General features: G+C 38.7%; 1 protein-coding gene across 2 annotated transcripts in view; it reads right to left on the reverse strand.

Annotated features, from left to right (window-relative positions):
• BAIAP2L1 (BAR/IMD domain containing adaptor protein 2 like 1) overlaps nucleotides 1–25,112 on the reverse strand; it is a 103,450-nt gene that overhangs the window by 62,236 nt on the left and 16,102 nt on the right. For both annotated transcript variants that reach the window (XM_087417551.1, XM_004440850.3), the window contains exons 2-3: nucleotides 13,979–14,054; nucleotides 985–1,071 (exon numbers count right to left, since the gene is read on the reverse strand). In XM_087417551.1, coding sequence (XP_087273677.1) covers nucleotides 985–1,071; nucleotides 13,979–14,054 — 163 coding nt within the window. The remainder of the gene's footprint in view (nucleotides 1–984; nucleotides 1,072–13,978; nucleotides 14,055–25,112) is intronic.

Consider the following 25,112-nt stretch of genomic DNA (forward strand, 5'->3'; position numbering starts at 1 on the left):
CACTTCACACCCAGCAGCCCAGCCATCCCAGCAGTGTCATCACACCTCAAGTTTGTTTCTCAGCTTTTACGGGTCAGTTAAGAGTTTTCCAAGCAATCTTGAAAACCCTCAAGACACTTTATATAGAAATGGTGTGAATTATTTGAACTTAAACTTATGCTCCTATACTCTTCCTCTGCTTCCTTTTCCACTTTTTAATTGGAGAACGACCTGCTTTGCTTTCAACACACACACTTTACCAATCTTTTCCTCTGGTTTTCTGAATCTTTCAAATTATGACAAACATTTTGAAGCCAGAAATTTTACCCTTTGTAAAATAAAACATATTCAACAAGTTTTTAAAATGATGGTTATGTGTGGGGCTGTCAAAAACAAACAAAAAAAAGCCTTTCCTCCCTTAGGAGATGGTACAGTGAACCGGCTCTGTAAACAGAAATCCGGATCCCCTCCACAGCTGGCCGAGGGTGTGGCTGCCCTCTGCATGTGCACAGGAGATCAATTCATACCAGCAAAACCGGAAAAGTCACAACTGAGAGCAACTGTGGAAGCAGCGAGAGCCAAGAGCAAAATGTAAAGGAGTCTGACTTTCTGCTAGGTGAGTCACAGGAAATACTCCTGCCAGAGTCGGGAGGCCCAGCGCGCCCCTCTCCTTCAGTTAAGAATGTAGATCAGAGCTCCCTGGGCTTCGTGCTTGAGGGATCTGAGGGGAAAGGCTAGGGCCCAAGCCTAAGAGACAGAAGCCCAATTCCTAGGGAGCAGGGAGGCTGGCCACTGGCCTTGGCCTGCCCTCTAACTAAGCTTCCACTTCTGACAGACCACAGTGAACTCAATCATTCCAGAAGTGAACAAACTAGAGTGCTGGGCTGGCTCTCCTTTCTATTTTGGACTTGGGCCACTTCAGGTGTTCTTATCAGGGCTCACATGATGACAGGCCCTGGAACTGTGGCTCAAATTGGGTTTATACATAATGGACGGTCAGCTCACCCAGCTCTGTTGACACAGGGGACCCGGTGGCAATCTCACCAATCTTGGCAACTCCATCGTAGTAGGCTTTTCCCGCCAGGATCATAGCTAGACAGAGAAAGTGACACACAAAATCATCACTTAGACAAGGAAAGGAGGAAGCAACATAGAAGTTTTCTTCTGACATCCCTCAGCCCCTTCTGGCTGCAACAAGTGTGGCTCTCAGAGGGCAGAGCTTGTGCTTGGTAGCTGTGCCAGGGCAGAGGTCCCTCCGCTGCACTTCCAGAGGCCCCCACCCACTGGAGACCCCCCATGGGATCCTCACTTTGGACCAGCCCTGGGGAACCTTCAGCAGCAGGTGCTGGAAGTCCAGAGAAGGCCCTGCCTGCTCCTGATGCCAGTTCCAGAGTAGACGATGTGTTCCTAACATCAAATTAGGGCTGGAACACATCCACTCCAGCAAAAAATCTTTTCCAAGCTGGTTATTCTATAGCAATACAGGTCTGCAACATTCTTATTAGAAGGACTTGCGTGGGGTGGCCTAGGAACCTCGTCCTTCAATGGCATTTTTACCTTTTTTATTGAAAAAGACATTCTGAGACACAAACAACTAACATACTTGTTGCCAGGGGAAAAAATCTATGAAATTTGAAATACATTATCATTCCAAAAAACAATGGAATTATCTGAAAAATAATTGAATACTCTACTTTTTTCCCTTCCCTTTTTGGCAGAGACAGAAAAACTTGCATTGCTATACAAGTTGGATTCTAATTACCTTAAAAATCTTAGTTCTCCTTTCACATTGATTCTTATAAGGTACAGAAATGTGCTTTTGACTTGTTTTTCTTTTCCTTTTCTTTTTCCTTCTTTTTTTTTTTGTGAGGGGAGTCGGGGGCAAGACAAACCTGGGGTTGAATTCTACCTTTACTTCAAACGACATGACCGTCTTGGGCAAGTTAGTTATCTTTTCTGAAACAAAGGATGTTAATCTATAAAATGCTCTAATAGCGTGAGCACTGGATGAACAAATGGAAGCTGCTAATACCAATTCCTTCTCCCACTTTACAACAAGCTAGTTTCGAGGAGACTAAAGGTGTAAAACAAGCAAGATTTTCAACAAGACCTAGCCTTATTTAGTGTGATTTTGGAGAAAATTATTTATTTTATTTTACTCAAAGGCTGGCTTCATACACAGAAATCAGTTTCTCACATAGCCTTAGAGACCACAAGTTTTGGAACTAAAAGAGCCTTCATAAGAATCTCTTTGAGATTCCTTTCCTTTCTCTGAGAAGAAAACCAGAGGCCACACAAGCTGCTTTGCCCCAATTTATAATGGGTATTGTTTTAAAAAGGTATTTCAAGTTTAAAAACAGTGGTGGTGGTAGGGTGTCACAGAATGAATTAATGTACAAGTCCAGCTGAAGATTTGCAGGCCAAAAAAGTAGTATTTTCATGGCAAATTAATCTGTTTTGGCATTTCTTATAGAGCTAAAAAATTACAAAAGTTATGCCTTTTACTATATATGTATACAAGTTTAGGAAGTGTAATGTTCTACTATACTGTTATTTCATAAGACTGAGGATAACAAAGTAGAGTTAGAAAAAAGAACAATAACAAGTAGCATTTATGTTGACTTTCCAACTCATTACTTAAGTCAATCTACCCAACAACGTTAAGATATGGGTCGGTGATGTTATCACTCCATTTCATGAAGGGGAGTGGAGTGGAGATATCCTGAGACATGCCCAAGATCAGTGGTGAATCAGCCAATGCATACAGCTCCAGCTAAGGTACCTCACTTCCTTAGTTCTAAATTATGTTGCTTTCTGACTCTTTGGTCTCAGCTAGAACTGAAAAAGAGATGACTCCAACCTAAAAACAAGGTTTATAGCCAGTAAACTGTCAAGTTAATATATGTAATGTTTTAGTATGAAGATTTTAAATTGCAAGGTACTGATAAGTGAATTAGCGGGAGAATGGTATACAGGATTACACAATATTTAAACAAAATTTTTGGTTTGCATCCACACATTAAATTGAAATTTTTCATTAACTGTTGACTTATGTTTAAAACTATTTAACTGTCTCAGTCTAGTATAATATCCTTGCTTTTATGAGAAAGGAATTAACTTTAAATAATCATATAATTTATCTAGAATAAAGAATAAAATAATATTTTCATAATTTTGTCCCCCTCTGTAAATACATTAGAGATATTCTGCCACTTGGTTTAAGGAATGAAGCATATTAGTTCTTCATTAGTTCTTAATGAAGTTCTTCAATAGTTCTTCTAAAGTTCTATTTTAGTGGTTGACCAACTACTTCATCAATCTAATCTATATACTTCTACCAGATAATTTTTCCTTAAAATATGATTTCATTAGGTTATGGATCTGCTCAACAACCTTCAATGGCCTCCCACTGCCTATAGAGTAAGCCCACACTCCAGAGTTCATGGTAGATTTTTATAGTAATGGCCTTCAAAGAATCACACCTCCCAGAATTCCCAGCCTGTGTAGTCTCCTAATACACTGATGGGTGGCTTGGTAATGGGACTTGCTTTGGCTAGTGGGGTATTGGCAAGCATAACTTCCATAGGGGCTTGCATTCTTGGAACAGCCTGCTATGCCTGAGGGAGGGAGTGAGCTCAGCACCCGGCCTAGTCCAGGCCCCAGCTGACTACAGCCGCAGGAGTGAGCCCCAGCGGTCCAGAGAACTGAACTACACTGTCTTTACAGGACCATGCGAAATAATAAACTATTGTCTTAAGCCACCAAGTTTAGGGGCAATTTGTTATGTGGCAACAGATTACTGATGCTGCATTCAAATGCGTTAATAATCTGACCCTATTCCATCTTATATTTTACTATTCCCCAACAGCTCTCACCCATGCCAGTGTGGACTCCAGGTCTTGGCTTGAATGCCGTCTTTTCTGCCTGAAGCACTTGTATGCAGCATTTGACTACTGAAACCTAACATCTATCAGCTAGCTCAGTTCCTACACCGCCTCCTGCCTACTCCATTCCACACTGACCTCCACTACTCAAATTCTGGTGACACTGCTCATCTCATGCTCTTCATTAGCTGTGCCTGTTGCCTTGAGTTATAACCTAACTGTTAACTGCACATCTGGCATCTCCGACTATACTACAGATTCTCACCAAAGACGTTACAGATTTATCAAAGTTTCTCAATGGCTTCAGCAAAAACCAGATGCCCCACAGAAATTCTGGAAATACATTGTGAAATGCAGAATAGTCTCCAGGAGGTGTTAAAGTGATAAGAGCCCTTGGGGAGAAGCTTTATTAGCAGGAGGCTAAGCTGCAGGCAGCTCACTGAGTCACCTTGTACAACTCTGCCTCAGAGAGGGAGCTTATGCTAGAAAGAAAAAAACCACTGCAGGTCATAGTGATTTCCTTCACAGGGACATATAAAGCAATGACTTGGTAGCCTTGTGACAAAGCAATCATCAAGGGAGAGTCAGCTGTGCAAGACTTCCAAAACAAGGTTCCAGCTCTTTGAAGGAGGGAGCGGGGCATGCACAGAAGTCACTGATACTGCTGGAGGGCAAGGGAGGAAAATCCCAGGCCTGCTCCATTTCCTGGTCTGGTCTACAGCACAGAGATCCAGAAAAAAGTAAATAAGCAGTTTACTTTTCTAGTGACTACAATAATAGAGCACCTGTCATCCAAAGTCCAAAGTCTAGCCAGCACATCCCCTTCCCTGGGGCAGGCTCATGCTGAGGGTGTGTGAGGCCACAGGTTTATTTTAAAAATATTAACAGGGAGCAGCCAAAGGTGGGGTATGGTGAAAGAGAAATAAGAGATACGTAAAAAACACAAAACTTGATCTGAAGCCTTCTTCAAATCTAAAACTGCTGGAAACTAAATTTTCTAATTACGTTACATGGTGGTCTTAGTGAACCAGGATAGAGGGTGAAACTGGGGTCTGAATATTTTGGGGGTGACACTTGCTACATAGGGAGAATTATTTTGACCATGCTAGAATTTGGTGATTGTTGGCATCTGAAGTTTTTAAGGCACTCATCAATAACATTCACCTTTTAGTAGGGAAATGCGTGTGTAGATGCCGTGTCAGCTTCCTCAAATGTGTTAAAGAGAAAATCATAGGCCCAAAATGGCTTCACTTGTGCTAAAGCCCATGAAACCAAACCTAGATTTAATACCTAACCTAATTGCAGTTTTGACCTTCCCCAGAAATGTAATCTTCATCAACCAGTCTGGAATTTTCTGGTCAGTACCAATGAGGTAATCTGTCATGTGGGCCCTCTCGATCCTGCCCCCCTTGCCCAGAGGCAATCTGCATGACAAAACGTTCTCTTTCCCCCCAAAAGAGATGAAGTCCTGGCCCAACATAATCCTTTCTTTTCTTTTGCTAATAACTTCCTTGCCCCACCCTCCTTCCTATAAAAATTTTCCATTTAGTGTAATATCTCAGAATATCTTTCTACTTGCTAGATGGGAGGCTGATCAATTCATGAATCATTGAATAAAGGCCAATTAGATCTTCAAATTTACTTGGTTGAAATTTTGTTTTTAACAGATTTGGTGGCAGTGACTAGACCAAAGGAGACTTCCAGCCGCTTCAGGGACGAGAAACACAGGCATGGCAACCTGTGAATCCTTTTGAGTTCATTGTCTTTCTTGCCGTTTCCAGGGCTATTAGTAAGTTCCTCTCAGTTTGAGCTCCACTCTCTTTTTTTTTTCTGTTTTTGAGGAAGATTAGCCCTGAGCTAACATCTGTTGCCAATCCTCCTCTTTTCTGCTGAGGAAGATCGGCCCTGGGCTAACATCCGTGCCCATCTTCCTCTTCCTCTACTTTATATGGGATGCCGCCACAGCATGGCTTGACAAGTGGTATGTAGGTCTGCGCCAGGGATCAGAGCCTGCCAACTCCAGGCCGCCAAAGCAGAGCACACCAACTTAACCGTTATGCCACCAGGCCAGCCTGAGCCCCACTGTCTTTTTGCGTCAAGCTCCCAATCTAATTGGCTTTCAGACCACAATTCCCAGGTTTTTGAGTGGAAACCCCAGGCCTGATTCTGTCCTCAGTTTCCACGCTGGGAACTGCTGGTGACAGGTACAGTCCTCCATTTGTTTGGAATCAGTCCACAGTTCCCATTCTTTAGGGTCTGCTGGTTCAGTCCTCTCCCCAATCCCCCAGATTCCACCTAGGGAACTGTTGGTGGTTGTGAGCTGGAGTTGGACTGGGTCCAGTAAAGGCTATTGCTAATGGAGAAGTCGGAAGCCAGAAAGCTGCACACATTGGTGGGCGCAGGTCGAGCATTTAAAGTTTGTTAGAGCGCTTGCCACCTTAAGATTGACACTAGGTCACCCACCAACCTCAAGAAAATTTTTGTGCAATGAGGTACACTGTAAAGCACCCCACAATTCCCAACCCTGTGGCACATCCCTCTTAGGTATTAATATGGTTCCAAGAAACCCAAAGGCCTAGTTAAGAGAAATGGGATCCTTTATCCAAAGAGCTGAGTGCGCCACCTTCCAACACAACTGCTTATTTTATGTTTAACAACTATAGTCCTAGAAGTTGCAGATATCTAACAAGATGGCAAGATTTTACTAAAAACAAATTAGAATTACAATGTCCATTGTGGGGAAAATTCCAAACAGATAAGATAATTTAAAAAGTGCACTTAAAAGCAAAGGCTATGCAGAAGCCTCCAAAAGGTTTTGAAATTCCAAAACATCTTCATTGGAAGATTCATTGCAAAAGGCTAATGAAAAATTAAAGAGATAAAAGGTACCTAAAACAAAAGCAACAACCTAATTCTTGGGGGAATTGGAAACAACTGTCTTTGATACCAGCTCAAGACAAGGTTGACATGAAGGAAGCCATTGTAGAAAAGAAAAACTCTATTGTAACTTTGAATGACCTCTGACAAACTAACCCAGCTGGATATGCACCCTCCAGGAGGTCTAACTGCTGTGTAGATTTTACGACCCCTGCTTGTGCATGTACCTCCCAGCTGTGATAAGATGATAACTTCGTTTTTTTGAGTTCTTTAGGAATGTGATGACCCCCCAAACAGAGAATCTATGCTGATAGCCATCATCAGTGAAGATTGAAAGATCTGGTATGGCACTTCTGTCTCTAACACCAGAAGGTCAACATTCCTAACCCCCTCCCCAATAATGCAATGGCCTATATAACTGCTGTAAGATTTCGTGCCCCCTTAAGATGGTTCTTTTGGACACAAGTCGGCCATCTTCCCTCTTGCTAGCAAGCTGTAATAAAAAAGTCCTTTTACTCCTACCACCTTGCCTCTTGACTATTGGCATGTCTTGCGGAAAGCAGAAGGCCCCACGTTGGGCGATAACATCTTTATCTTGCAAGTCTCTGCAGAGCCAAAGATGTGGCTCTAGAAGTTCAAAGTTCACCTGCCCTTTTTGCCAATCCCCCCAAAATCGCCCATTCCTCTCAAAATGCTTGAAAAGATCCAGACATTGGAAATAAAATTGTCCTGCACTTAATCTGTGCATTTGATGCAAATTTTCTATCCCCATCTTCTCTAGGAACTAAGAGCCATTCTTTGAAATGCAAACTTTAGAGAGAAGTTTTTTTTCATCAGAAGGAAAAAAAAAGAAAGGTATTTGGAAATCGGGATAATGAAAAATCTTAAATGTCCTCTCCACAAATATTAGTAAAAACAAAAGCTGTTAAGATCTGTGTATCTGTCTGCATATATGTGTCCATATAAGTATTTTGTAATTGTGAGATTTTTTTTCTACCTCTGGATGGTATTGCCAAAATTAATTTATAAAGAGCTCTATTTAGTTGGTTTGAAGGCAAACATTTGTAAGGATGGGTATTCTAAATTCTCAGAAATATAACAGAAACTAACCCAAATGCTTTTCAGGTTTACGTGATCTGGGAAAATATTAGCTATTAAAACTAGTTTAAGTTCATAGTTTTATTAAAATAGGCATATCTTTAGAATTATCAGCATTAAATATAATGCAGATAAACAACTTTTATTCTACCTGGGTTTACTAGTCAAATTTATATCGCTGTTGCAAAATTTGTCAGCAAAAAAATAACTTAGAATGATGGCTTTGTCTAATGTCTCATGAAGTTTTCATGGGTAATCTAAATATAAGTGTTGGGAGCAAATGATTTAGATAGATGTAAGTGGGATAAGAGTTTACAGACAAACTTTTTGGCAACAATTACATTTTATGGTATGCGTACTTAAAAATAGCTTCCAAAATATTTTTGGGAACTTGAAACCTTAGAGTTTTGCTAAGTTAAATGATGGAAATTCATTGACTATCTAGATCATTTCCAAATAAGATAAAATACTGAAACATTAATTGCCAAACAAGTCTAAGTTTACTACTTTTGACCTCTTATTACAGAGAAACTAAAGATATTTGGGTTTCTAAAATTTATAAAAGGTTTTATATAATTTCCCAAGCCACAGAATGCTAATATAAAAGACAGTTCACAATTGCTTACTTCTTAGTTTTCAGGAGAAGCTAAGGCTTCTAAGGGTTAAGAATTCTAATTACTATATGTAATTAAAGCTACTAGAAATAATAATGGAAACAAATCTGTATGCAAGGAAAGTAGGATATGTTTTTTGGTTAAGAAAAGGTATGATGTATGGAGATACATTCTTGTTAAGGGAAATGAGAGTAATTTTATGTAAACTAAAACCTTGGGTTACTTCAGAATGAGAAGGAAAAAAATGAAGGACAACTATAGACATAGAAAGTTGGGAAGAGAGAAAAAGAGAGAGAGGGAATCTTGTGTATTCAGGCTGGCTAAAATTAAACTGCTATTGTGGGGGTTGTAAGAATGAGCTTTAAGATCAATAGTGTACTTACGTAAAACTAGAACTTAATTCTCTTTCATCTGTTAAAAAAACAAAGTTTTCTTGAACTGCTGGTCTGCTCCTCATAAGAGATTATGAAATGAAAGCAAAAGTTTTATGTTTTATCAAAATAATTTTCTGTGCTTTATCAGGTCTTTGATTACTTAAGTTAACCTAGTCTTCTCAATATTAAAAAAGCTAAGTTTTTCTCAGAACTATGTAACCTTCTACCTTTGCCTGTGAGGTCTTTAATTGTCACTGTGGTTAAATAGATAATTAAGCAATGTTTCACAGTGACCTGTGATCCTATTGGACCAAGTGTTTTAAAACCTTTGGATATCTTTGACAAACTTCCTAAAACCAAATTCTAAATGAACTCCTTTTGACTTCGAGCTAACTTTGGGATTTTTCAGAGGGTCCCTGAAACATCTCAAAGAGAGATATTAAACTAATTTGGCTTATTTAGTATCTTAAATTGCATGCGAAGCATTGTCAAATAGGCGATGCTAAACCTTCTTTGATTATATTTGTGTAGATATGTGCTTATAATTTTTATGACTTTGTGTTTAAAATATTGATGATTCTTTTTTTTTCCCCCCAGACATAAGGAAACCTTTCTTCTTTAGCTAAACTATGACTTACAGCAATTTGTTAAATTATTATAAATTTGGTAAATTCTATCTTTGTAAACAAATCTGAAAACATTTACTTTTTCTCCCTACCTGAACCCTCCAGAATTCAGAAACTCTTAAGTATTCTTTTCATGGCAATATAGTTAGTTATTTGTATAAGTTCAATAAGAATCCATTCTCCTTGTAAGAGTACATAATGGGAAACAAGGGTTTTCTTATGTCCTTTGGGACCCCAATCAAAAACTGGGCAACATGTAAACAATCTTATTACTGCTATTCTCCAACCTTCTGAAATTGCTGTCATAAAAATTGAGGCTAACACTAAAAGGACTGAATCTGAGTATCAGGAAAATGCCCTTGCTGACTTTCATGCAAAGGCACCAGCAACAGAATCTATTAAGATTGTGGTACATGTGGCTGAAGTCCATTCTGCTTCTGCAAAAAAATAGCCCCTCATTACCAGACATTTGCCATCCTGATGTCCCTGTAACATGGCAACAGTTTGCTCCTGAATCAGAGAAATTAAGATGGGTAAACAATGGCTATAAATTAAATGAACAATCAGGGCTATGGGAAACCCAAGACAGCTGCTTGGTTCTTCCCAGCTCCCTGGCAAACACCATTTTTTGGTTTTTGCATTTCTTCATTCACCATAGTACACTTAAAGATGACTCAAACTACAAATAGTTATTGGTGGGGAGACTCCTATAAAATTGCAAAAACAGTCTACCAGCAATGTCTTACCTGCTAGGTCCATAATCCTAAAAAAACTATTTTTGTCCCCAGAGGCCTCAAAACTCCTCCCTCTGGACCCTTTGAACACCTGCAGCTGGACTTCTTTCAACTGCCACTTAGTATGGGTTATCAATATGTTCTTGTTATTATATGTATGTTTTCTGGATGGGTTTAAGCCTCTCCTTTCCACAAGGCTGATGATCTCACAGTGGGAAAGAAACTGTTAGAAAATGTGTTTCCCACTGGGGGCATACTTTCCCTAATCTCCAGTGACCAAGGTGCTCACTTCACTGGGCAAATCGTATGAGCCCTAACGAAAACTTTGCAAACTTCTTGGAATTACCCATGTCTCTATCACTGTCAATCATCAGGCAAGGCTGAGAGAACTCACAGGATCTCCAAAATTTCTAAATGTGCCGAAGCTACTGGACTCCCCTGGCCTAAGGTATTGCCTTTGGTCTTGCTGACTGTTCACAGTACCCACCCCCCTACTCCCCGCTTTGGGAAACATAAACTCACTCCACACAAAACAGTCACCAGCAGACCAATGTCAATTGGTATACAACCTTCTGCTGATCCCTTGTTGTCTCATGCTAGTATGATCAGCTACTGTAAGTCTTTAACGTCTTACGTTCAAGCCTATCATCAACAGGTTAAAGAAGCTTTTCTGGATCCCAGTTCAAAAGATCCTGCTGGTTACATTCTAGAACCTGGTGACTGGGTATTCTGGAAATGTCATCAGAGGAAGGCAGCCCTCGAGCCCCATTGGAAGAGACCTTACCAAATGCTCCTGACCACTGACACTGCTGCAAAACCAGAAGGCACTGAGCCCTGGATACACATCTTACAGCTAAAGAAGGCTCCACTTGACATCTGGTCCTGTACAGACGCTGGGAATCTCTGAATCAAATTGACGAGGAAGAGAAGTAGCTGACATTGAGGTAGACTGCTTCCGTCCAAGATGACAGATCAAGACTTCATACTTGAACTGAACATGAAACTCTTTCTTCTTTTCTTTTCTTTCTTTTCTCTCTCTTTCTCTTTTTCCTCTGACATTGGCCTGGAAAGGTAATGCCCTTTCTTCACCCCCACATTCCCATAGTTATCTAGATCAGATTTGTCCCTACTAGGAAATCTTGCCAGCAGTACCCATCTTTGCAAGGCATTTAGGGTGACTCTTTATTTCAAGCTAGGAAATTCTCTTCTCACATGTGCTAAAAACCTGACTGACCCCTGGCTTGAATGGGCAAATGCAACAATTCCTATGAATGAATCCATTAACAGTGCCACTTTATTGGAAGTGGTTTGGGTCCCAACAAGATTTATCTCTGTCAGTGGTGGTTATCACTCTCCTTGGGGCTATGAATGCCTAGACGGCTGGCATACACGTGGGTAATGCATCTTAGGTATCTAACTGTGCCCCTAACTGTTCTAGAAAGGACCTACCAGGAGGCTTTCATGATACAGAATTCACTTCCTTTGGTAGGGCCCTAATTCCCTAGTTAGGAATAGATACAAATGGGAATATAAAAGAGACTTCTCCTTAACTCCTGAAGACATTGCAGATTCCGTTGCTAAGACTATAGCTGCCCAACAAAAATCCTTAGACTCTCTGGCCAAAGTTGTTGTTGATAATAAAATAGACCTTAATTATCTTTTAGCTGAGTGAGGAGGTGTCTGTCCTATGGCCAACACCATCTGCTGTACCTGGATCAATACTCCTGGAGAAGTTGAAATTCAGTTACATAACATCACCGAGCAAGCCACTTAGTTTAAAAGGATGATTCCTTCAAAGCGTCTTTGACTCATTTGATTTCTTTGGTCTGGATCTTGGGGACTGTGGGAGATCAGAATTTGCCACCCCAAAATGTGTCTTTGGCTTGATTACTTTTTAAGAACAAAAGACTCAGGAAGAAACTTTGACCTTCCCTCTAACTGCCTAAAAGAATTTAAGATGAAAGTCTTGTTCAAGGAAGGAGATAATACTATAAGATAACTAGAGTATAATATAGACTAGGTGTGATAGGGAGGAACCTAGCAGGGGGCCATTTAATCAAACTCCTCTCCGTCATTGTCCCTGCAAGGCATAGTCAACATTTGTTTACCAAACATTTGCTTTTCCATCTCCATGTGAATTGTCTTCCTCCCCTTTGAAGTCCCAAATCACAACCCCCAACATTCTCCTTTGTCTTTAGCTAAAGATGGTATTGAAGGTAGTGGCTTTGGCCACTTTGGCGAGTTACTCAATTTTTCTGGGTTTCTCCCATGTATACATGTTATTAAATTTGTTTGATTTTCTCCTGTTATTCTGTCTCATGTCAATTTAATTCTTAGACCAGCCAGAAGAACCTAGAGGGCAGAGGTTCTCCCCTATTGAACAATGGCTTCAACTTACACTCCAAACATTGAGAATTATCCTGCTTATAGTCTCCCTGGTACATTGTATCCTCTCAAAAGCTTTAATTCCATGTTTGCAGCCACTGACCACCGGGGAAATGATCTCCCTAAGACTAGAATGTCAAAAAAGAAGTGAAGAAGATGGCCAACCTAAAGATTGTGAACCTGAAGCTGTGACTTGTGAGTGTCAGAGAAATTAAGCAAAAATATCATGCTTGTGAATATTACACAGAGGATCAGAAAAAGCCCTGAAAACTACAAAATGGTAGCTGAGAATGGCACTAATGTCTTAAATTTTGATCACATCTCTCAGACAAGCTGAGAGTCTGATCAAAAAGGGGAAATTGTTAAAGAGAAAACCACAGGCCCAAAATGGTGTCACTTGTGCTAAAGCCCATGATAACCAAGCCTAGATTTAATACCTAACCTAATTGCAGTTTTGACCTTCCCCAGAAAAGTAATCTTCATCAACCAGTCTGGAATTTTCTGGTCAGTACCAGTGAGATAATCTGTCATGTGGGCCCTCCCTTCTCCCCCAGAGGAAGAAGAGGCCATCTGAATGACAAAACCCTTCCCCCAAAAGAGAAGCTGTCCTGGCCCAATATAATCCTTTCTTTTCTTTTGCTAATAACTTCCTTGCCCCACCCACCTTCCTGTAAAAACCTTCCATTTTGTATAACTCCTCAGAGTGTCTCTCTACTTGCTAGACAGGATGCTGCCCCATTCATGAATTATTGAATAAAGCCAATTAAGATCTTCAAATTTATTTGGCTGAAATTTTGTTTTTAACAAATGAAATCTCTTCAAACTAGCAACCAACTCTGGTTCATAAGGAGATTCAAAAGCCAATGCTCAAGTTCATTTTAAATGAAGCACTCATTTTGAAGTAAGAATCTAAGTTCAACCTTTAATTTAGATGTTTTTTCATTCAGGCTAAAAATTTTATTTCTCATATTACTATCAAAAGTGATACAACCAAAGGTAAGAAACTCTTTTATATAAATAAAAGGAGAATAATTCCTATATGGCAGGACACTAACCTAAATACTTTAAGTACACATTTTCTATATGTTATTAGTTCACAAAGAATTTGGTTTAAAAACTAGAAAACATGTTTATGGCAATGATATAAAAGATTGAGCCATGTCAAAAAGCATGATTTAATAATTAAAATACATCACTTATAGCAGCCTATTCAATTTACTCACTTCAAATACACTAATATCCTATCATTGCAAAGTTCTGTAAGTTAAATTAATTGTAAAGTTCTACCAATTTAAAGATATTTTAAAAATTCAATATTAAACATTTAAAAATAATTAAGTGAACTATTTACTGAATGGCTTTTATATGTGCTCTATATTCATAAATTTAGAAAATAGAAAGACTTACCATTAACAGCTTTTTCATAATTTTTTCCTAGGTTTATTAAATTTCGTAGCCCAGGATTGAACTGTTCCACAACATTCTGACAAACAAACAAAACAAACAAATTAATAAAGTAAGCGAACGGGAGACCAAGTAATCTTTATATTTTGTCACTGCATAGCCTGGGATACCTATGTATGCTTGAGAGTGCAGTCTACAAAGTCACGAATGTTTACTTAAAAATAATGAACAGCACATATTTCCTTACGGATGGAATGGGGTGCTTGCACTGGTAAGGCCTACGTAACCCTGGCAGTTCTCCAGTTGCCCAAGGGTTGCCTAGAACCTGTTGTAAACGGAGCAAGTAGCAGACATGCCAGTCTCTACAAAGCATACCCTGAAGGAGCTGTGGGCCCAGAAGCTGATGCTCCCTTTTGGGTTTAAGTAGGTTAATGGCTATTATTATAGTGTTAAGAAACAGGTGTGCATGATCAGAACTTAATTATATGGCAGTGTTTTGGCTATCAATCGAACAGAAATTTCCAAGAGATTTTGTGTCTACTATGTCTAATTACCAGGACAGGGTATGGGGATGTGTGCTGCTGATAGTTCTAGGACACAGGCCAGCCTGGAACCTTGTTTCTAGGTGGTCACTGGCATTTTTTCCCTAGTGATAAGTTTATTCATCTATTTATGGCGTAACTACCGTATGCTAGGTCCTGTGCACACAGTAGTGGATGGGAAGACGTGTCCCCCTCATGGATTTCATGATGCCATATCTCTGCAGATGTCATGGTTTTCATTTTTAAAAGTGTCATTCCTATATCACCAGAAAGTCATAAACATAGAAACAAATGCTATGACAAGTATAAGACAGGCAATAAATTTAAAATATCCTAAATCTGAAGTACAGACAAGAAATCATTCCTATGGGGCTCTGATTTCTTGACTTAGAATACATGGTGACTAAATATATTTGTTCCACCTACAAACAACAATCTTCACAATATTAATCATTCCAGAGAGACCACTCAAGTCTCTCTATCCCCTCTCCCAAAATGTGTACCCTGTTTGTAAACAACCAGGCAACAAAAAGAATGAAAAATGACACAACATTCAAAGGGGCAGATACTTGACACACATGCTCTTTGGGATAAAAAGGTTCTCCATGATAAGTTAATAGAGAGAATGTAATAACTTTTATTTTATCAAACAGTGATAAAGGCTTGTTATGGAAAACAACCCCTGCCTCAACCATTCCCCATCCCTGGCCTTACTCCCAAGAGTACTTTCAACTAAGTTTGTATTTATTACCACAGCTCTGAATCACAATCTTGATTTCTCAATTTTGGACAGTAACTACTGGCTTTCTGCTACAGTAGACGAGGACTTAGCTCTCCACATCACACCAGTTTCCCTTCCCCAATCCTTCCTATATAATTAAATGGCAATTTCCTGGTAATTCAATAGTCAGGGTCTATTATGACTTTGTAAATACTGGCCTTTACAATGCAAGGAATGTACTAAGGATTATGTTTCCTTTCTTGGTACAGTCTTTTTTGTTTCCCCTGGGATTAACAAATATCGCATTCCACCCCGACTGCCCCGAGGCTTAGTTTTCTATGTATCTAAAATTCTTCCACACGCTCCACCAGATCTAGCAGAAGACTATAATATTACTTTTCAAACATACAAAGTTGTCAGCTAATATTCCATTCCATTTTCCCCCCTGAACTTTCTCCAAGTACTCTTCGTCCTCAGTCTGGCTCTTGCTCAGTCTGGCCTGACTGTCCCTGCCACACTGTTGCCCTTGCGTGTCCTTTCTGGTCCCCTGTGGTAGAGGTCTCATTAACTGGACTCCACATCTTCCTCTTTCTTCATTCATTCCTATTTGCTGGAGATCATTCTCCAAGAATGATCTAAGAAATGATGCATTAGAGGTAAATCTGAATCCCCAAGTTTCTGAAATTATCTTTACCTTGACATTTGATTGTTATTTTGCTGGGTAGAATGTTATAGCTTGAAAGTGATTTTAAAGATATTGCTCCACTATCTTCATCCTTAATATTCAGTTTTGCTATTGAGAAGTCAGCAGTCATTTCTTCTTCCTTTGTATGTGGCTTTTTTTTTTTTGGCTTGTTTATTTCTGGAAGCCTTCTCTTTATCCCTGTGTTCTCAAACTATATAATGGTCTGTTTCAGTGCAAGTACTTTATTCATTTACTTTACTAGGCACTCAACAGATCCTATCCACATAGAAAATTATGTCCTTCAGGTCTGAAAAATGTTGCTGTTTTGTTTCTGTTTCTTCATTCTTTCTGGAACTGTGATGAGAATTTCACACATTCTGGATTTATTCCCTAATCATTTTACCTTTTTTCTCTATTTTTCCACTTTTTGTTCTACATCTCTGACAGATATCCTCAACTTTACATTCCAAATCTTCTATTATGTTTTAAAAACTTTTGATATCATATTTTTAACTTGGGATCTTTCAAGTTTTTGGATTATTCCTTTTTAAAAGCATCCTGTTCTTGTTTTATTGATGCAATATCATCTCTTCCCTAAATAAATTAATTGTAGTTTTTTGGCATTTTCTTCCAGTTCTCCATATTTTCTCCTGATTATTTCTTCTCATTGCTTGGTATCTATCTGTCTTTTGTGTTGGAGGCTTTCCTCAAATGTCTGGTGATCCTTGATCGTCTGTTCATATTTAGGAATAAGGCCCTAAAACGCTGGCTGGAAGCTTGTGGGTGTGTATACGAGTGGTTTTTGACTAGCAGGCTTCATTCAGAGTGACTGGACAGCAAGTCAGCTGTAGAGAAACCCGCTACATGACAGTAACCAGGGCCACTGGGTTTCTCCAGAGAAGTTTCTAATTTCCTGTAGTTGGGTGGGGTGAGGGGGCAATCACCAGGTGGTTGGCTTTCCCATCTGGGAAGGGAGTTGAGAATCCCACAGTTTATTGAGCTGATTTTTACTGAATTCCCCTGTTTTCAGCTCTGAGCTTTACCCCCACCCACCCCTGGGTAGTGTTTCCAAGCCAAGAGCTTCTCTGATTCAATGTATCCTGAGATTAAATCTCCAGTCTGCCAGGCAGAGGGAGCTGCTGGCAGTAGTGGTGGTTGGGGTAACAAAGGGAACCTGGCAGTTTAAGCACCTTGCATAACTCCTATTCTAGCTCCATGTCTCCCCTCCGTCCCTGCCTTCTGTGGGGCCTGCTCCTTAGCCTTTGGAGTTCTCTGGGGTGAATGGCTGAGTTCTCATCAGTACTTCTCATCAGTGGTAACTCCTCTTAAGACAGTTACCAGTCCTCTGTCCATTTTCTATCACCTCAAATTTCTTCAGGCCTCTGGCAACTGATATTTCCGTTTTCAGGTCTCTACACCAAGGATTTACAGCTTTGTTGTTGTTGTTGTTGTTTTTAGTTCCTTTGCCATCATTTTAATGTATTCTTGAAAAAAAGAGAAGAACACATGAGATCAATCTGCCATGCTTAACTGGAAGTCCACTCACCCTGTATTGGGATAACAGCCAGTCAGCTGTTTGAGCCTCATTCACAACCAGTAGCCATGAAGCCCCAAAGCCATGTTGACTCCCCCACTAGTCTCTCTGCAAGACAGTAAACCTCAGTAACTGAAAACAGAGACCTGTAGCCACAGCTACTATTTCTATCATCTTTCCTCAATTCCCTTGTTTTGTTTTTAAGCTTTTTATTTTGAAATAGTTTAAGAGTCACAAGAAGTTGTAACAATTGTACAGAGAGTTCCCAAGAATGCTTCCCTCAATGATAATTTATATAACCATAGCACATTATCAAAACCAGGAAACTGACATTTGTACAACACTATTAACTAAACTACAGATCTTATTTGGATGTATCAGTTTTTATATCATTCATTTCGAGGGGAGGGTGTGCATTGTTTCTATGAAATTTTATCACATGTATAGATTTGTATAACCATCACAATTATAATACAGAACTGTTCCATTAACACAAAGATCTCCCTCATGTTACCCCTTTATAGCCACATCCACCCCACCTAACTCCTGGCAACCACTGCTCTCAATCACTATAATTTTGCCATGTGAGGATGTTATATAAATGGAATTATACAGTATGTGACCTTTTGAAATTGGCTTTTTCACTCAGCACAATGCCCTTAAGAACCATCAAAGTTGCTGGGTGTATCAATAGTTTATTCCTTTTTTTTGCTAGTAGTATCCCATAGTATGAATGTATCACAGTTTATTCATTTACCTGTTGAACATTTGAGTTGTTGCCAGTTTTTGGCAATTACAAATAAACCTGATACAGACAATCATGTATAGGTTTTGCATGAACCTAAGTGATCATATCTCTAAAATAAATACCTGGGAATTCAATTACTGTTCACATGGTAGGTGTATGTTTAACTTTATAAGAAACTGCCAAACTATTTTCCAGAGTGGCTGTACCATTTTACATTCCCATCAGCAATGTATGAGATTTCAATAATTTATTAAAATCTAACAACTTATTCGAAAATGGTTACTTTCTAATAAAAAAGTAAAATTATTTTTTTCCAAATATCGCATTTAAAATTCCTATAGTAATCTTATGAGACCAAGTCTGGATGATAAGAATATAAGTTATAATACAAAAATAAAAGTATTTTTAGGGCCGGCCCCGTGGCTTAGTGGTTAAGTGTGCGCACTCCGCTGCCGGCGGCCCGGGTTCGGATCCCGGGTGCGCACCGACGCACCGCTCCTCTGGCCATGCTGAGGCTGCGTCCCACATACAGCAACTAGAAGGATGTGCAGCTATGACAGACAACTATCTACTGGGGCTTTGGGGGAAAAATAAATAAATAAAATCTTTAAAAAAAAAAAAAAAGTATTTTTAAAATATTTAAAATTCTTGTAACACTCTTATGAGGCTGAGTCTGGATGGTAAGAATACAAGGAAACCAATGCAGAGCTAACTCTGTCCTCTAGCATATAAACGGTCATAAAAAGAAGCCCAAATCTGTGTTCTTTCTTAAGATTATTCTTAGTTCAGCTTATCCAAATAAGGGGAAAATATGATCTCTTGATATAATTCTTGAAATGTTTATTAAAATATCAAAAACAATGAATTAACAAGAACTTCCAAAGTTAACACCAAGCATAAGCCACTATCTAAATGATTCTACTGGAAAATAAAGTTTAACTAAGACTTGAGACTACAACCAGCTTCAGAGAAAACAATACAAGAGTTTTTAAGCTGGAAAGTTCAACATATACTTCAATTCTTTATTGTTTAAGTTTAGCTACAGAAATTTTTCCCCCGGAAATTTTGGCCTCTTTGAACAGTGGAAAATCCTTTTCTACACTGGCTCTTGGCCATTAATCTAGTTCTTTTAGCTGAAGTACATGTATTTTTAAACCCAGGAACAAAAAAGCAGTGCTGCCTTTGTAGTCCACAATCTGTAAAATTTTATAGTAGCAATGGAAGTCCTGTGAATTGAATGAGTCCCACTTTTTTTGGGGAGGGCAGCAGGTGGGTCAAAGGTCATGCTTGTTAAGGTTTGTTAAGACCTGAATTGTTATAGAGCTTAAAATTTAGAGAGAATCACCAATAGTAATGAACAAATCAATTTTAAGTTTGGCACTAAGAATAAAAGGTTTAAGATACCAAGTATAAAAACAAAATAAATTACAAAAGGTATTAACGGGCCAAGAAGCACTATTTTGTTACAATCAATAACAAAAACTTAGTATGTATTCCACCAGTTACTGCCTGGCAAGGAGGGTAAGTTATCAAACCAGTTTCTTCCAACCAGAGTGAGTTTTACTTCCATTCAGAGAAGAATATAGATAGTCTAGGCTAAAATGACATGACTGGCAACACCACTGTTCTACCTGTGCTGAGTCTCACATGAAGGGGGGCTGGTTCTATCACAAAAGCTCAGCAGCATTGGGGGTTAGTGGTGAGCTATTCCTAATAAAATGATGAGGAACAGAACGCTCGGAACCTCCAGGCACTTCCCACCAGATTTCTAGCTGGTCTATCGCATGAATTTCCTTTGCCTCCTGTGAAGTTACAGGTCATAACTTTAAGACAAATTATACAACCTTATCATGGTTTTAACTTTCTCACCATTTAGATTTTTGTTTCATTTTCGAAAAATCATTACCTTTCCCAGTATGGAACTACAGACTATTAAGCAGAAATCAATACAATTAATTATGACTAGCCAGATAGTTAAACTGAGCTGACTCTACATTTCTAAGAACTGGTTTCTCTTTCCGTTTCTTTTTCCAGTTCTCTACATGACCAAGGACAAATTATTTGATATTTCAGGGGTTTATTTTTCTAAGTTAAAAAATGGGGGTAATATTTATACTGGAATAAGCTTTAAAAGTGGTTTAAGAATCTCTAAATAGTTTTATAACTTGATTCAGGTAATGTATGGCCCCTTGAAATTTGATATTATTTTATTCTATACAATCTCATATAAATTAATCTAGCAATATCACAAATGCTTAAACCAATCAAGGCACATTCTAATTTCACATGACAAGAATATCTGTTAATAAGGGTTAAGTGTTTGAGAATATTTCTAGATAGACGTCATTTGTAGAAAATCTTGCTTCTTCCTTCCTCGTGTTGTTAGAAGTTGCTGTTCCTAGACGAACATCATCAAAACTTGATTACGTCCCCTGCCTTAAGGGAAAGTATTAGTGAATAAATCTGGCAAAAAGGCAGCTGCTTGTGGGGCTAACAGATGGTCAGAAGAGTCATATTTTTCATACCCATCTTGAATGGGGAGCAGAAGCCAAGTAAAAGAAAATTAGACAACTGAGATGTTTTTTGTTTGAAGTATTAAGTCAGAGCAGAAATACTCGTATTCAAATATATAAACACATAAAAATGCTTCCCATCAGTCAAATGTGAACAATGTTTTGGCTCCTCTTCAGTCTGTATTATCTATCTATGCTACTAATATCGACCTGTATTGTGTATCAATTTGTATTATCTATAATTTGTAACACGCCATCCCAGTAGCAATGGGTCTTAGGGGGTGAGGGGACACAGCATGAAAAAAACTTTGGCCTTGAATCCTTGGGCAAATCACATCCCACATTGCTGAGCCTCAGTCTCCTCTATAAAATGGAAATAATAATAATTTCCACCTCATGAGGGTATGAGGATTCAATGAGATAATAACTAATATTTACAGAGCACTTATTATGTGCTCTTCAAAGCACTTGACACAGTGCACGCTGAATCAATTGTAGTAATTAATATTGCAAGACAAAAGCTCTAAAATACTACTCAACTCTTCAAATGTCTCCAGGTACCTCCATTTCCTCTCCGTAACATGAAAACAAATGATACTGGCACTCCTACCTCAAAGTGTCACGTCTGGATGAGAGAGACCATGAATACAAAACCCTCTAGAGAAGCGTGTGCTACAAAGGAAATCGAAGGTGTTATCATTATCTGCTTTATTCAGTTGAAAACATTTTATTTCTTTTTTCCATTTGAGATACATTTTGATGTTTATGGAGTGCTACTATGTTTCAGGCTCTATGACTAGCACTTTACATGGGTTTTTCTCATTAGATCCTAATACTGCGATTATTATCATCCCTATTTTACAAATGAGACACTAAAACTTTGAGATGTTAAATTCAAAAATTTTGCTGAAGTTTCCACAGGCAGCAAGCGCTGGAGTCAGGCCTTGGCAGCCTCTCTGCTAACCTTTGCACTCATCCCTCAGGCCTCAGTACAAGTTCCTTGAAGTGAATTGTGCAATATTGTGAGACGAAAATGCTTTTATGATGGAGCACTATTTTAGTGTGAGAAATTATGGGAGTCTCTACAGTATTTTCCTTTTCTTTTTAGAAGCTTTCTTATAACTTACTCCTGATTTTTGATGAATATAATTAATCTTCTAATAATATCACAATATGGAGCAATTCTACCCAAGCAAATGAATATTTCTGACCTTCTCCTTTTCTTTCCCTTAAAAAAAAAGGGAAAGAAAAAGAAAACGAAGATTCCACAACTACTTGTAGTCCTCACAAGAATTAATAATGGTTAACACTGTTATATATTGATTTCCTTTGCTGAAAAAGAATTAAAACATTACAGAACTACATTACAAAACCACAGGATGCTTTAACCACCTCCTCCAAGTCTCACATCTCTTTTTTCCTCCCCAGAGGGACCTGCTAATTATGACTGCTGTTAACTTTCTAACTCATATTTTATACTTTTCCACACATATATTTAGTCATGATTGATATATAATTTTGCTTTGTGCATTTAATAAAATAAATGGTATCATATAATACATTTCACTCACATTTTTTTTTTTCAGTGAGGAAGACTGGCCCTGAGCTAACGTCTGTTATCAATCTTCCTCTTTTTGCTTGAGGAAGATTGTCTCTGAGCTAACATCTGTGCCCATCCTCCTCTTATTTTTTCTATGTGGGATGTCACCACAGCATGGCTTGACGAGCAGTATGTAGGTTCGCACCTGGGAGCCGAACCCGCGAACACCAGGCCTCTGAAGCAGAGCGCTCGAACCTAACCACTATGCCACTGGACTGGCCCCTACATCTTACTTTTTTTATTCACTATTATGCTTCTGAGCCCTGTCCACCTTGATATATATTGACTGAGTTTATCCCTATTTAACTTCTCTACAGTACCCCTTTGTAATGGTAAGTTGCATGTGTCTGCGTGGCTAGGCTGCAGTACCCAGTTAGTCAATTAAACACTAATTTAGGTGTCGTTCCAAAGGAATTCTGTGGACATGGTTAACATATACGACCAGTTTAGTTTAAGTAAGAGATTACCCTCAATAATCTGAGTGGGCTTCATTTAATGAGTTGAAAGGCTTTAAGAATAAAACTGAGGTTTCCCTGAGGAAGCTGATATTCTGCTCTCAGACTGCTGTGTCAGCTTCCAGTCTGCCAGCTTGCCCTACAGATTTCAGACTTCCCAGGCCCCCATAATCGCATAAACCAATTTCTTGATTTCCTCTACTGAGTGACATGTAGATGGCTTACAAGTTTTTGCTAATACTAACTATGTGGCAAGGGATTGTATATGTCTCCTTGTATACACAGGTGAGACTTTACCTAGAAACAGAATTGCTGGCCATATGATACCATTGCTGGGTATGATAGATCTTTCAATTTTTTTTGATGTCTTAATAGTTTATAACGTGAAATTTTGGTTGTACATTTTTGTTTGTCTATCACCATATACATGTCTCCCTTCACCCCTTGTGCCCACCCCCCACCCCCTTTGCCCCTGGTAACCACAATACAGTTCTTTCTGACCATGTGTTGGTTTATATTCCACATATGAGTGAAATCATGCAGTGTTTGTCTTTCTCTTTCTGGCTTATTTCACTTAACATAATACCCTCCAGGTCGACCCATCCATGTTGTTGCAAATGGGACAATTTTGTCTTTTTTATGGCTGAGTAGTATTCCATTGTATATATCTATATACCACATTTTCTTGATCCAATCTTCAGTCGAGGGACACTTAGGTTGCGTCCGCTTCTTGGCTATAGTGAATAATGCTGCAATGAACATAGGGGTACATAAGCCTCTTTGGATTGTTGATTTCAGGTTCATTGGATATTTCCCAGTAGTGGGATAGCTGGATCATAGGGTATTTCTATTTTTAATTTTTAGAGGAATCTCCATACTGTTTTCTATAGAGGCTGCACCAGTTTGCATTCCCACCAGCTGTGTATGAGGGTTTCCATTTCTCCACATCCTCTCCAACATTTGTTGTTTTTTGTCTTGGTGATTATAGCCATTCTAACGGGTGTAAGGTGATATCTTAGTGTTGTTTTGATTTGCATTTCCCTGATGATTAGTGATGTTGAATACCTTTTCATATGCCTATTGGCCATCTGTATATCTTCTTTGGAGAAGTGTCTGTTCATTTCCTCTGCCCATTTTTTGATCGGGTTGTTTGTTTTTCTGTTGTTCAGTTGTGTGAGTTCTTTATATATTATGGAGATTAATCCCTTGTCAGATATATGTTTTGCAAATATTTTCTCCCAGCTGGTGGGTTGCCTATTCATTTTGATCCCGGTTTCATTTGTCTTGTAGAAGCTCTTTAATCTGATGAAGTCCCACTTGTTTATTTTTTCTTTAGTTTCCCTAGTCTGACTAGGCATGACATCTGAAAAGATTCCCTTATGACCAATGTCAACTAGTGTGTTGCCTATATTTTCTTCTATGAGTTTTATAGTTTCAGGTCTCAACTTCAGGTCTTTGATCCATTTTGAGTTAATTTTTGCAAAGGGCGATAGCAGATGGTCCACTTTCATTCTTATGCATGTGGCTGTCCAGTTTTCCCAACACCATTTATTGAAGAGACTTTCTTTTCTCCATTGTATGTTCTTAGCTCCTTTGTCGAAAATTAGCTGACCGTATATGTGTGGTTTTATTTCTGGGCTTTCAATTCTGTTCCATTGATCTGTGTGTCTGTTTTTGTACCAGCACCATGCTGTTTTGATTACCATTGCTTTGTAGTATGTTTTGAAATCAGGAATTGCGGTGCCTCCAGCTTTGTTCTTTTTTCTTAGGATTGCTTTAGCTATTCGGGGTCTTTTGTTGCCCCAAATGAATTTTAGTATTCTTTTTTCTATTTCCATGAAGAATGTAATTGGGATTCTGATTGGGATTGCGTTGAATCTGTAGATTGCTTTAGGTAATACAGACATTTTAACTATGTTTATTCTTCCAATCCATGTGCATGGGATATCTTTCCATTTCTTTATGTCATTATATGATAGATCTTTCAATTTTGTTAGATACTGCCAAATACTTTGGAGAACGCAGCTGCAGCAATTTGTGCTCCCACAACCACTGTATGAAAGTACTGTTTTACCACACTCTCACCACTACACCAAGTAGTGTTGTAGTAGATACTTTTTGCCTATCTGATAAATAAAAAACAGTACTTTTTTTAAGTACCATAAACTTGTTTCCCTTGTCAGCATTAAAAAAGTACACATGATTGGAAACATCTAAGCAGGGGAAGAGAAACAATGAAAGGTGGTTTACTAGTATATTATAATGGTTTTATCCTCAGTGCTCATGTCTATCATAGATTAATGTCATCAGTGATTTTTGTCCTTTTAACAACAGGGTAG

This window comes from Ceratotherium simum, chromosome 26 (assembly GCF_057802395.1).
Source record: "Ceratotherium simum simum isolate JZ-2026a chromosome 26, ASM5780239v1, whole genome shotgun sequence".
In the NCBI taxonomy this organism is placed as follows: Eukaryota; Metazoa; Chordata; class Mammalia; order Perissodactyla; family Rhinocerotidae; genus Ceratotherium; species Ceratotherium simum.